The 13674-nt window shown below is 34.9% G+C and overlaps 1 protein-coding gene across 1 annotated transcript; it reads left to right on the forward strand.

The window, feature by feature from the left end:
• The first annotated feature begins 13087 nt into the window (after positions 1–13087).
• LOC121224520 (uncharacterized) lies at positions 13088–13444 on the forward strand. Its single transcript, XM_041107959.1, has one exon. It carries the CDS (start codon positions 13088–13090, stop codon positions 13442–13444), a length of 357 nt encoding a protein of 118 aa, XP_040963893.1.
• Positions 13445–13674: the final 230 nt, after the last annotated feature.

Consider the following 13674-nt stretch of genomic DNA (forward strand, 5'->3'; position numbering starts at 1 on the left):
GATCCGGTTACTATCAGTTGCAGGTTAAAGAGTCAGATGTTCTGAAGACTACTTTCAAGACTAGGTATGGTCACTATGAGTTTCTTGTGATGCCATTTGGCTTGACTAATGCTCCTGCCATATTCATGGATTTAATGAACTGAATCTTTCGGCCGTGCTTGGACAAGTTTGTAGTTGTATTTATTGATGATATTCTGATTTATTCTCCTGATGAGAATGAACATGTTGAACATTTGAGAACAGTTTTATAGATTTTGAGAGATAATCAGCTGTATGCCAAGTTTAGCAAAAGTGAGTTCTGGCTTCGAAAAGTCAGATTCCTTGGACACATTGTCTGAAGTGATGGTATTAAAGTTGATCTGAGTAAAATTTCAACAATTGTTGAGTGGAAAACACCTAGAAATGTGTCAGAGGTTAGAAGTTTTCTTGGATTAGTTGGTTATTACAGATGATTTATAGAGGGATTTTCCATGATAGCTACCCTATTGACAAGGTTGTTGCAGAAAGATGTCAAGTTTGAATGGACTGAGAAGTGTCAGCAGAGTTTTGACAAGTTGAAGGCATTGTTGACTGAAGCTCCTATTTTAGTACAGCCAGAACCGAGTAAAGAATTTGTGATTTACAGTGATGCATCCTTGAATGGATTGGTTTGTGTACTTATGCAGTAAGGTAAAGTAATAGCACATAAGAAAAACTACCCGACGCACGATTTAGAGCTAGCTGCCATTGTATTTGCGTTGAAGATCTGGAGACATCACTTGTATGGTGAGAAGTGTCGAATATTCACTGACCATAAAAGTTTGAAATACTTGATAACCCAGAAGGATTTGAACTAGAGGCAAAGAAGATGGCTAGAGTTCATTAAAGATTATGAGCTAGTAATCGACTATCTCCCGGGTAAGGCAAACGTTGTTGCTGATGCCTTGAGTAGAAAGTCTTTATTTACATTGAGAGCTTTGAATACTAGTTTGGCTTTATCAGATGATAGTTCTATTTTAGCTAAGTTGAGAGCTAAACCGATGTTTCTTGAAGAAATCTGTAAAGCTTAGAAAGATGATAGTGAGTTGCAAGCTAAAAGAGCTCAGTGCTAGTCAAGTGTAAAGTCCGATTTTTAGATCAGTTTTGATGGTTGTTTGATGTTCAGAAATTAAATATATGTACAGAAGAATGATGAGCTTATTCAAAAGATCTTACAGGAAGCACAAAGCAGTTCTTTGTCTATTCACCCAGATAGTACAAAGATGTATACTGATTTGAAGAAAACGTACTGGTGGGCAGAAATGAAAAGAGATATTTCAGAATTTGTTTCTAGATACTAGATTTGTCAGCAGGTAAAGGTCGAACATCAGGTACGTTCAGGTTTATTGCAGCCTGTGTTAGTTCCTAAGTGGAAATGGGACCGAGTTACCATGGATTTTGTGACAGGGTTGCCACTGACACCGAGAAAGAAAAATGCAGTATGGGTTGTGAATGATAAGCTAACGAAGTCGGCTCATTTTATCCTAGTTCGTATGGATTATTCACTTGACAAGTTGACCGAGTTGTATATTTCAGAGATAGTCAGACTACATGAGTACCGTTATCGATTATCTCAGATATAGATCCGAGATTTACTTTGCGGTTTTGGAAGAAATTATAGGAAGCTTTGGGCACAGAGTTGAGTTTTAGTACAGCTTTCCATCCTCAGATCAATTGTCAGTCAGAGAGAGTTATTCAGATACTTGAGGATATGCTCAGATGTTGTGTTTTAGAATTTCTAGGTAGTTGGGAGAAATATTTATCGTTGGTAGAGTTTGCCTAAAATAATAGTTATCAGTCGAGTTTGAATATGACAGCTTATGAAGCTTTGTATGGACGTAAGTGTCGTATTCCTTTGTATTGGACAAAGCTTAAGGAAAATTAGATTTACGGGGTTGATCTAGTCAAAGAAATAGAAAAGAAAGTAAAAGTCATTAGATATTGCTTGAAAGTAGCTTTAGATAGATAAAAAATCCTATGTAGATTTGAAAATAAAAGAGATTGAGTTTTAGGTTGGTGACAGGGTATTTTTGAAAGTATCCCCGTGAAAGAAAGTTCTCAGATTTACCAAGAAACACAAACTAAGTCTACATTTTATTGGACCATTCGAGGTGACTGAAAGAGTTGGGCCCTTAGCATATTGATTAGCCGACTGAGTTAGAGAAGATTCATGATATATTCCATATGTCTATGTTACACCGGTATCGTTCAGATCCGTCACATGTGATTTTAAGGCAGTGGTTGAGATTCAGCCAGACATGACTTACGGTGAAGAACCGGTAAAGATTCTAGCTCGAGAGGTCAAGCAACTAAGGAACAAAAGTATTGCACTTGTGAAAGTATTATGGAATAGGCATAGGGTAGATGAGGCTACATGGGAGCCCGAAGAGGCTATGTGAAAATAGTACCCAAATCTCTTCACAGGTAAGATTTTTGGGGATGAAAATCCCTAAAGGGGGAGAGAAATGTAACATCTCGAAATAGAGCCTAAATGGAATAGTGGTTGCGAAACCACGAATCTGAGATAGAAAAGATTATTGTGATTAACTTTTATGATTTATCGATTGATTGGAAGCATGTGTTAGAATTCCGATAAAAAATTTCAACGATTGCATGTCTGAATTACATATTAGGCTTTAATTGTAAAAGTGGGTAAATATGAGCTTTAGATGATAAAGGATTTAATGGAAGTGCATAATTGAAGTAGAGGTCCTTAAATGGTATTTAGACCATTAGATTTTCATGGACAAAAATGGGACATGGCATTGGCATTATTGAGGTTATGAGAGGTCCCACATAAGACCATGTCTAGGACATGGCGTTGGTATCGAGATGAGAGGTCCCCCGTAAGACCATGTCTGGGACATGGCATGGGCACTGATATGAGAACTCTCATGTAAGACCATATCTGGGATATGGCATTTGTAGTACAAGAAACATCCCATGTAAGAACATGTCTGGGACATGGCTTTGGCATGTTATTATTAGACAGGAGACTCGAGTATCCTTAGAATTCCAAGTGATTCAACGGGCTAGAAAATAGGCTATGTTACATGAAAGTTTAGGTAAAAGCATAATAAATAGATTCAGGTGAGTTATAAGGGTTAAGAATATATCAGTTATCAGTTGAGAAAAAATTTCAAGAAGGGAGAAGTTATAATCATGAGTTATTTAAGTAAGCAAGTAAGTAAACAAGTAAGAGAGTAAGTAAAGAAGAAAGTAAATATCATGATACTTGATGATAATTTATGAATATAATTATTTATGATAAATGTTGTTATTTATTTGCTTGTAAACTTACTAAGCTTTATGCTTACCCCATTTATTTTCCTTCTTTTATAGTATCACCAAGCCAATTCGGGGATCATAAGGGCGTCGGAGATCGTTTCACACTATCAACAGACCATCTTGGTATTTTGTGATTTGAAACATTTTAAGTTATGGAATGTATAGGGACTTAATCATTTTGTGTGTGTGTCCTTATGATATGGCTAATGAATAGCTTGTAAATACTCGATAATGATTAGCTATTGAAATGGCTATTTAAGAACATGTTTTGGTGTTATGTATGCCTAAACGATAGTTAATACAAAGAAATTATAAAAGAGTAAAAATTTGCAATGGAATAGTTTTTGGATAGCAGCATTGATGTGATTTTTAAAAATCATCAAGGATAGTAGAAATAGAATTAGAGAGTGAATGAGATATATAATTAAATCTTATTGAGTCTATTTTCACATGAAAGAAATGGTGTAGGCAAAGGAGTTTTATATTTTGTAATATTTGAATTTTAGTGGGACAGAGTCAGAATGGTTTTTGAAGTCCCTTGTTCTGAATTTAGGAAATCATTAAAAGTTGTAAAAAAAGAATTATGAGACATATTATATGTCTAGATTCCTTTGTGAGTCTATTTTCAATAGAAATAAGCAAAAGCACCATGTGAAGCCCGTACAAAGAGATAATTGATATCTAGTTAATAGAGGTCAAAACCATTGGATAGTAAAATAGGGGAGAATTTAACAAATTAACTGTACTATTTGGCTAACCAAAAAAATTCTGGAAATCTTATGATAAGAAGATATATGAGTGTAGTTTTAGGAAAAATTTACGGATCTAAATTTTGAGTTTCGTAACTCGAGTTATAATTAAATTAGTGACTGTCACGGAATTGAACAGTTTTATTGTGAATAGTGAAATAAATTATTTTGATTTATTTAAGTATTCAAAAAATTTTTAATGTTCCCGGTTTGGACCCGAATCATTTTCATTGCATGTTTTAGGGTCTCTATGGCCCCCTTTTTTGGAACATATTGATTGAACGTGAGTGAAATAATTTTAAAGGCAAATTTTTATGCTCCGAACTAGTAAGTTAAGTCAGGTAATGCCTCGTGCTCGACTTCGGCAACGATCTCGGGTAAGGAGTGTTAGATAAAGGGATGCAGACCAGCTCTTGATGAGGATACTTGGGTGGGACATAAGAGGGAATAGAGAGATTCAAGTCGAGTTGTCTAGGAATAGTATTGTTGTAACAGCCCGATTTTAGGCCTAGTCAGAACAGTGGTTTCGGGACCACAAATACGACGAGGAAAAATTTATTTTTATTATATTTTTATGGTCTACAATTTCACGGAATGATTTCATGAAAATTGCTTTCAAAAATTTCGACGTTTGGGCACTCAATTTAGCCAAAAGGACTAAATTGTAAAAAGTGCAAAAGGTGAGTTCTACATGTTAGAAGTGTCCAATTGTTATGAAATTTTAAATTGGAGGTCCTTAAATGCTAATTAGACCATTTTTTAACTTTTTGGACAAAAATGGACAAGAGATAAGTGAAATAGGAAATTTTTAAGTTGGGGGCATTTTGGTAATTTAGTAATTAAAAGAATTAAAAAGGCGAAATTAGCCAAAAATTTGTCCATCTTCTCCATGGTGAATGAAACAGCAAGGGGGAAGCCATATTGAGGTTTTCAAGCTTCCAAGCTCCATAGTAAGTGATTCCAAGCCCCGTTTTTAATGTTCTTTACGTTTTTGGAGTCCCGGTAACTTGATTTAGCTTATTCTAGCAATAATTTAACCTAGGGTTCATATTTGGAAAAATACCCATAGGTGAAATGTGTTTATTTTGTTGTTTTCTGGTAGAAAATGAAGCTTAAAATTATGTTAAATAACTTTTGCTAGCCGATTTTAAGTGAAAACGAGTAAATTGACATAATCGGTAAAAATACCTAATGTTCATAAGTAAGTGTTAGAGTGTGAATTTTATGTTGCCATAGAAGGGGAAAATGTTTAGCATGTCATAAAACATTAGAAAAAAGAATAAAGTTTAATTCCTGAGCCTAGGGGCAAAATCATAATTTTGTGAAACTTTAGGGGCAAAAATGTAAATTTTCCAAAATGTGATTTTTGGACTTGATTGAATAATTTTAATGTTAAATAAGTTAAATGTGTTATTATAAGTCAAGAAAGACAAGGAATTGACTTTGATTAGTGAAAAAGGAAAAAATCAGAAAAAGTGAGAAATTTCCCGATTAAACATTCGGAATAAAAAGGGATACGAATGAAGTGACAGAAATGATCACATGTGTGGCATGGACTGTGTGTAGGCCACTTTGTGAAAGTGAAAGTTATGGTCATGTGTGTAGTACTATGTGCAGGCTACTACATGTTCCAGAATGATAGGTCGCATGTGTAGTACTATGTGCAGGCTACTATGCGTACCAGATAGCTTCGATCACGTGTGTAGTATTATGTGTAGGCTACTACGTGTATCGGATAGTGATGGTCACATGTGTAGTACTATGTGCAGGCTACTATGTGAACCGATATCATTAATTATAAGGTGGTTGCTATGTGCTGATCCCACCATATATCATTGATTACAAAGGGTGGTTGTTGTGTGCTGACTCCACCGTGTATTTGTTATTATTCCAAATTGTTCATCGGGAAATTGACTAAGTGAACATACATGAGATCATGTAACGATTAAGTGTGATTGAATGATGAATATATGTGTGGAATTGAATTGAATAATGATTGAAAGTGAAAAAGTGAAATTATGAAAAAGTAAAATTAGCAAGAAAACAGTTTTGGAAAGTAACAATAGTGTGATTTTGAAAAAATACCAAAAATGGTGGAAATTTAATTAGAGAGTGAATAAGATATGAAATGAAAGCTTAATGAGTATATTTTTACATAAAAGAAATAGAGCAAGCAAAAGAGTTATATATTTTGAGATATTTGAATTTTATTGAGGCAGGGTCGGATTGATTTTGGAATCCCCTATTATGATTTTGGAAAATAATTAAAAATTTTAAAAAATAATTATGAGTTATACTTTATATGCTTATAATCCTTAATGAGTCTATTTTCAAAGGAAATAAACGGAACTATCATCACAATTCTGTACAATGAGATAATTCATTTTTAGTTAAGAGAGGGCAGAGATGTTGAGCAGTGAAACAGGGGTGACTTTAAAGAATAAAATGTACTAATTGGCTAACTAAAAAGTTATGAAAGTTTTATGGTAAGATGATATATGAGTCTAGTTTTGGGTAAAATTAACGGAACTTAATTTGGAGCTCTATAGCTCTAGATAAAAATAATTTAGTGACTATAACTCGTCTAGACAGCTTTGAATTTAAATCTAAGTGAATAGTGAAATTATGTATAATGCTATTTAAGCATGTTATATACATGAAGGATGTGGGATGGAGAGGAGGAGGAGGACAATAAAGTATATGGATGAACTGTGTATAATTGGTTAAATGTCTGATTATAATTGATAAATGTTGAAATAGTAGTGATGCTTATATTGGTGCATTACTGGTCATGGTAAGCTCATTAGAGAAAATAAAGTTTCATAGCATATGCGGGTGGTATATTTGGCATGAAATGATGTCATGAGTGGCTCATGAATTAACTCATCTTGGTAAGTTGATGCATAATTATAGTATTCAAATATATACGTATTTTTAATATTTTGCTATGTGATTCGGAAAAAGGGGAATAAATAGCATACTGAAAATTCGGTCATGGTGCTAGTTTATGTTAAAGAAGTGTTTTATGGAATATCTTAAGTAATGGAATGTTATGAATTTTGAGATTAATTTGCTAGTAAAATAAATGACAAATGAATTGATTGCGTATTCGTAATTTTGACATATACTTGGTATATGAAACGTAATAATATATGCTTGAATAAGCTTTAAGTATTCGAATGACAGGGATTTGATGGTGATAAGATTCGAACATTGAATTCATGAAGCACAGGTGATGTATTATTGTTGTGTGATAGATTGGTTCGAGAAATTGGTTAGGTAAATGGTAAGTGAAAGCATTTATGGATATAGAAGAAAATTTGGAGTGAATATGAAATTTTGCTTAATTAAATGATTTCATCAATTAAACATTGTGTATACCAGAATGTGTTAGTGAATTACATATTCGTAAATTGACATTCGAAGTTCAGTTAGTGATATATGAAAATAACATGAAAGGATTTATGATTGTGATCAATATTGATTCTGACTTAAAGTGGATTCTTCAATATTGGATTGATTTAATGGATATATTGAGCATATGAATGAGTATGTATTGGGCCTCGTAAACCCTAATTACAGACTCGAAGATAATAATTTGAAAGTTTTTAATTTGGACGAAAATTTATAACTCGGTTTAATATGTTTATAAGTGTATTTATTCTGGTAATGCCTCGTCCCTATTCCAGTGTAGAATACGGGTAAGGGGTGTTACAATGTGACATCACCAGATTCAACCCTAATGTTTAGGCCGGGTTTGGGGTGTTACAATTCTCCACTTGTTTCTTTTATTTTTCTTTTCTAAGAGCTAGTGATTACTTTCTATTTCATGTTTGTACGGAAGTACACATGATTTCTGGGTTAAATGTTATTTAATTCAATCTTGCTTCTACTATTTAATATTTGGGTTTGAATGTTTTTAGCACGGAGGTGTTATTGCAGTCACTAACACTGGAAAGTGCAGCGAGAGTTTAAGCTAAGAAGCATGACAATAGAAGTTGCTTGAGAATTAGGGGAATTTAATCCACTTTTTCTTAATAGTGTTCCATTGCCATCATCGGAACGTGAGGCTAATGTGCATGTTTAAGTCTTAGATTAAATATGGAAGTTGAGCTTGGTAAGATATTTGTTCAAATTTAATGCATCGACAATAACCTATCCTTTTATACCTTGTAAGCCCTTAGTATTCTGTTAAATATTCACGTTGGGATCCCAGTTTATCAAGCTCATATTTTATCTTATTGTTTTCAAGTTATTGCTTTGACAATTACACTCCCAATTTATCTTATTCCTATCTATTTATTGCACTGACATTGAGAGACAAAAGACAACCATCCTCGTGCGATCGATATCTGATAGACTCATATCTATCTACTATACTTACATCGACAGTGTACGCTTGCACATTATTGCTATGATGTTAAGCAGCCGGTCAAGTTTTGGTGCCATTGTTGGGGATGACATTTTTTTATGTTTATTTTTGTTTGTTTTTATTTCATAATATTTAGTTGTTACTAACTTGTTTTCTTTTTGTCACTATTTTCACATTTTATTTTAGGTGTTGTATGACCTGAAGCAATTAAGAGTTTATTTCCAATTTTGATCCAAAAATTGAACAAACCACTCAGAGGAGACTTCGAGAACAAAGGAATATGGCTTTAACAAGAAACTATGAAATCATACCCCTGATGCAGCAACAAAATGCTAATGACCCACTGTTGTCGTAAGACGCTCAAATACAAAATGGGACTATACGAGTTTTTATAGTACCTATCTTGGATGACTTACAACTGGGAGTTGTTAGGCCAGTAATCCAAGCTGGAAATTTTGAGCTCAAGCCAGTAATGTTTCAAATGTTGAATTCTAATGGGCAATATGTTGGACTGTCTTATGAAGATGCATGAGAACATCTTAAATCTTTTTTATTGATTTCTACTTCCTTTAGTCAACAAGGCATTCTTGATGGCGCTTTGAAGATACAATTATTTCCTTATTCATTACAGGAAGAGCTCGTACTTGGTTCCTTGGACTACCCGCCGATCAATTACTTCTTGGAATACACTAGCAACACAGTTTGTTTTGCAATTTAACCCACCAAAAATGAATGCTCATCTCTGAAATGATATTACTGCTCATCATCAGCTGGATGATGAGAATTTTCACACCACATGGGAATGTTATAAATATTTGCTTTGACGTTGTCCCATACACGACATTCAACAGGAAATACAAATTGAGATTTTCTATAATAGGCTGAATTCACACATGAGGAATCTTATCGACGCATCAGCCAATGGTCCTTTGCTAGATTGTACTTATAATATGCTATTGGAATTCTTGAGAGAATTGCTCAGAATGATTATCAATATCCTATCTCTAGAGCTGCACAAGCAAAAGCTACTCCGAGAGTTACTAAATTGGATGCAATATCTGCACTTAGTGCTCAAGTTTCTTCTCTTGCAAATATGATAAAAATATGCAAGGGACTAGTGACGTTCCTCCCATACAAGTCACTTAACAAGTTGATATTCCTACTTTTTTTGTGAGATTTGTAGTGAAAATCATAGCTATGAAGATTGTCCACAGCATATAGAGAATGCCTTTTATGTCAGTAACATCCGTAACAATTCTTATGGCAACTCTTATAATAATTTTGTACGCAATCAATAGTCTTGGGGAACTCAAAATGCTAGACAAAATGTTGCGACATTCCGATATGGGAATATATCTACTCAAGGTAATTATAATCCAAGACAAGGGAATTACAATCAATAACAATAGAACTACAATCAGCATACTTATACGCATCCAAAACAAAGCTAAATGCATCCACACTAGAATCAGACGTAGCCACAACACTCTTCAATGCCGCATGAACATGTTCAAGAGCATCGACAAAAAAAGTACATGCAAGCTTCTCGTTCTAACCCGTTAGCAGCTATTGAGGTTTTAATGTAGGAGTTTATGACTCGTACAGAATCTATTGTGTAAGAAAATTCATCTTCTATTTTGGCATTGGAGGCACAATTAAGACAACTTGCTTCGAATCTAAATACTCGACCACCGAGCACACTACCTAGTGACACGAAAAATCCCAGTCCGAGAGGGAAAGAACATTGTAAGGCTACCACTCTCTAGACTGGTAAACAAATTGGCAAGCCAACTACATATACTACTATCGCACCTCAAGATACTTGTGAAGTGATCCCTAGTGAGAAGGTTGAATTTGAAGAGCTTGTCGATGTATCAGCCAAAAAAGTTCCACAAATTGTCACTCATATACCTAATGCTTGACCCTCGAAACTGTCGACACAATCAAAGGTGTCGACGCAATCAGATGTATCTCCACCTTTACCTTTTCCATAAAGATTCAGGAAGAATGAGTAAGATAAGTAGTAACAATAGTTCCTAAACACACTAAAGCAACCTCAGGTCAATATTCCTTTAGTAGACGCTCTTGTGCAAATTTCAAATTATGGGAAATTTATGAAGGAGCTCTTGTCCAAGAAGAAGAAGCTCAGTTATATGGAAATTATTGCACTCATAGAAGGATGTAGTGCTATTTTGACAAATAAGTTGGCCTCCAAAACGAAAGATCCTGGGAGCTTTACTATCTCATGTTCAATTGGCAACCTAATGCTTTATACGACTTGGGAGCTAGCATTAACCTAATGCCACTATCTACTTTCAGAAAGTTTGGAATTGGTCACATGAAACCTACTGCAGTGACATTGCAACTAGCTGATCAATCCTTGGCTCAACCTGAAGGGAAAATCAAAGATATCGACAGAGATCCTACTTTAGAATTGAAACCACTACCTACTAATCTTAAATACGTTTTTCTTGGTGATAATAATACTCTCCTAGTTGTTGTCTTTGCAGCACTAGATGTAACTCAAGAAGAGAAATTGGTCCATATTCTTAAGTAACATAAACGAGCTATTGCTTGGAGTATTGCCAATATTTAAGCATTAGTCCATTTTTTGCATGCACAAGATCAAGTTGGAAGATGAAGGTAAGCAATCGATTGAGCAACAAAGAAGATTAAACGAGAAGATGAAGGAAGTTGTTAAGAAAGAACTTGATACTGGAATTATTTATCCTATTTTTGATAGCAATTGGATAAGTCTAGTGCAATGCATTCCTAGAAAGAGTGGCATCACTGTGGTTAGCAACGAAAAAGACGAATTAATTCCTACACGCATTCCTCTGAGATGACAAGTCTGTATGAATTATCACAAACTTAATGTTGCCACAAGGAAGGACCACTTCCCACTTCCTTTCATTGACCAAATGTTGGATAGGCTTGCTGGAAAAGCCTATTACTACTTCTTAGACGGCTATTCTGGGTATAATCAAATTGCCACTACACCGGAGGATCAAGAGAAAATAACTTTCACTTATCCCTTTGGTACTTTTGCATTTCGCCATATGCCTTTCGGTCTTTGCAACGCACCAACCATATTTCAAAGGTGTATGACGGTAGTATTCTCAAATAAGATTGAAGACTCTTTAGAGGTTTTTATGGATAATTTCTTAGTCTATGGGAATAATTTTGATCATTGCACTGATAATTTGGATAAAGTATTGCAGCTATGTGAAGACACACATCTTGTTCTAAATTGGGAAAAATTCCATGTGATGGCAGCTGAAGGTATTGTGTTAGGCCATCGCATCTCTAGTCAAGACATTGAAGTAGACAAAGCTAAAGTGGAAAACATTGACAAATTACCTCCACCGACAAATGTGAAAGGTATTCGTAGTTTTCTTGGGCATGCAGGGTATTTATTAGAGATTTCGCGAAAATTACGAAGCCCTTATGCTCATTACTGGAACAAAATAGAAATCTCCTCTTCGATGGTGCATGCCTAGAGGCATTTATTCAATTAAAGACAGAACTAGTAAATGCACCCATTATCGTTGCACCGAATTGGTCTCAACCTTTTAAAGTTATGTGCGATGCAAGCGACTTTATTGTGGGTGTTGTTCTAGGAAAACATAAAGGAAAAATATTTCACGCCATCTATTATGCTAGCAAAACTCTTACAGAGGCTCAAATGAATTATTCCAGTATAGAGAAAGAATTATTGGCTGTAGTCTTTGCTTTTGACAAGTTTTGTTCTTATCTTCCTGGCGCAAGGGTTACCATATTTACTGATCATTCGGTGTTGAGATATCTTTTTACGAAGAAGGATGTAAAACCAATACTGATACGTTGGATCTTACTGTTGCAAGAATTTGACATCAAGATAAAAAATCGTAAGGGTTCAGAGAATCAAGTTGCAAACCATCTGTCTCAATTGGAAGTTGGTAGCAATGATGAAAACATACTTCAAATTGTCGACGCATTCCCAGATGAGAAGTTATTTGCTGTAGATACAACCCCTTGGTATGCGGATTTGGTTAATTATCTAGTGTGTTGAAAACTCCCGTTGGGTGTCACATGCCATAAAAAAGAAAGATTTCTTTGTAAAGTAGTGAAGTATCATTGGAACGAACCATATTTATTCAAGGTATGTAATGACAACATTATTCAGCATTGTGTTCTGAAAGAGGAGATGCTTTCAATTCTAAAGCACTATCATGATGCACCTTATGGAGGTCATTTCGGTGGCATGCAAACTATAACTAAGGTTCTCCAATCAGGATTTTATTGGCCTTCAATATTCAAAGACGCCCATAATTTTATGAATGATAGGTGTCAGTGCACTGATTTTATATCTCGGCGTAATGAAATGCTGCAGCAGCCAATTATGGAGGTTGAATTGTTCGACATTTGGGGTATGGATTTTATGGGACCATTTCTAAATTCATTTGGAAATCGTTATATATTAGTAGCTATTGACTACGTCTCAAAGTGGGTGGAAGCTTTTGTAGTCCCAAAGGATGATGCAAAGACAGTGCTTAAATTTTTTCACAAGCATATACTTACCCGCTTTGGCACACCAAAGGCATTGATTAGTGATCAGGATACACACTTTCATTGCAACCAAGTGGCAGCCGCACTGAAGTGATATGGAGTTAATCATAGAATGACTACTACTTATCATCCGCCAACTAATGGAAAAGCCGAAGTATCGAATCGACAAATTAAAAACATTATTGAGAAGGTTGTGAACCCTTTGAAGAAAGATTGGTCTTCCATACTGGATGATGTTTTATGGATATTGCGAACAAGATACAAAAATCCATTAGGGATGTCGCCGTATCAATTGGTTTTTGAGAAAGCATGTCGCTTGCCAGTTGAACTGGAGCACAAAACAATGTGGGCAATTAAGCAAGTGAACATGGACTATGAAGCTGTTGGAAAGAAAAGGTTGTTGGATATCACTGAACTAGAGAAAATTAGGTGGAATGCCTATGAAAATGCTGCAATTTACAAGGAATAGACCAAACAATGGCATGACAGAATTATTTTGCAGCGATAATTTATCGCGGGTCAACAAGTTTTATTATTCAATTCTAAACTAAAACTACACCCGGGTAAACTGCGCTCACATTGGATTGGACCTATCGAAGTTGTCAAATTATTTCCTCATGGTGCAGTCACAATCATAGATTTACATGATGGACACCAGTTCAAAGTGAATGGACAATAATTGAAACACTATTTTGGGAA

Source organism: Gossypium hirsutum, chromosome D12 (genome assembly GCF_007990345.1).
Source record: "Gossypium hirsutum isolate 1008001.06 chromosome D12, Gossypium_hirsutum_v2.1, whole genome shotgun sequence".
Classification (NCBI taxonomy): Eukaryota; Viridiplantae; Streptophyta; class Magnoliopsida; order Malvales; family Malvaceae; genus Gossypium; species Gossypium hirsutum.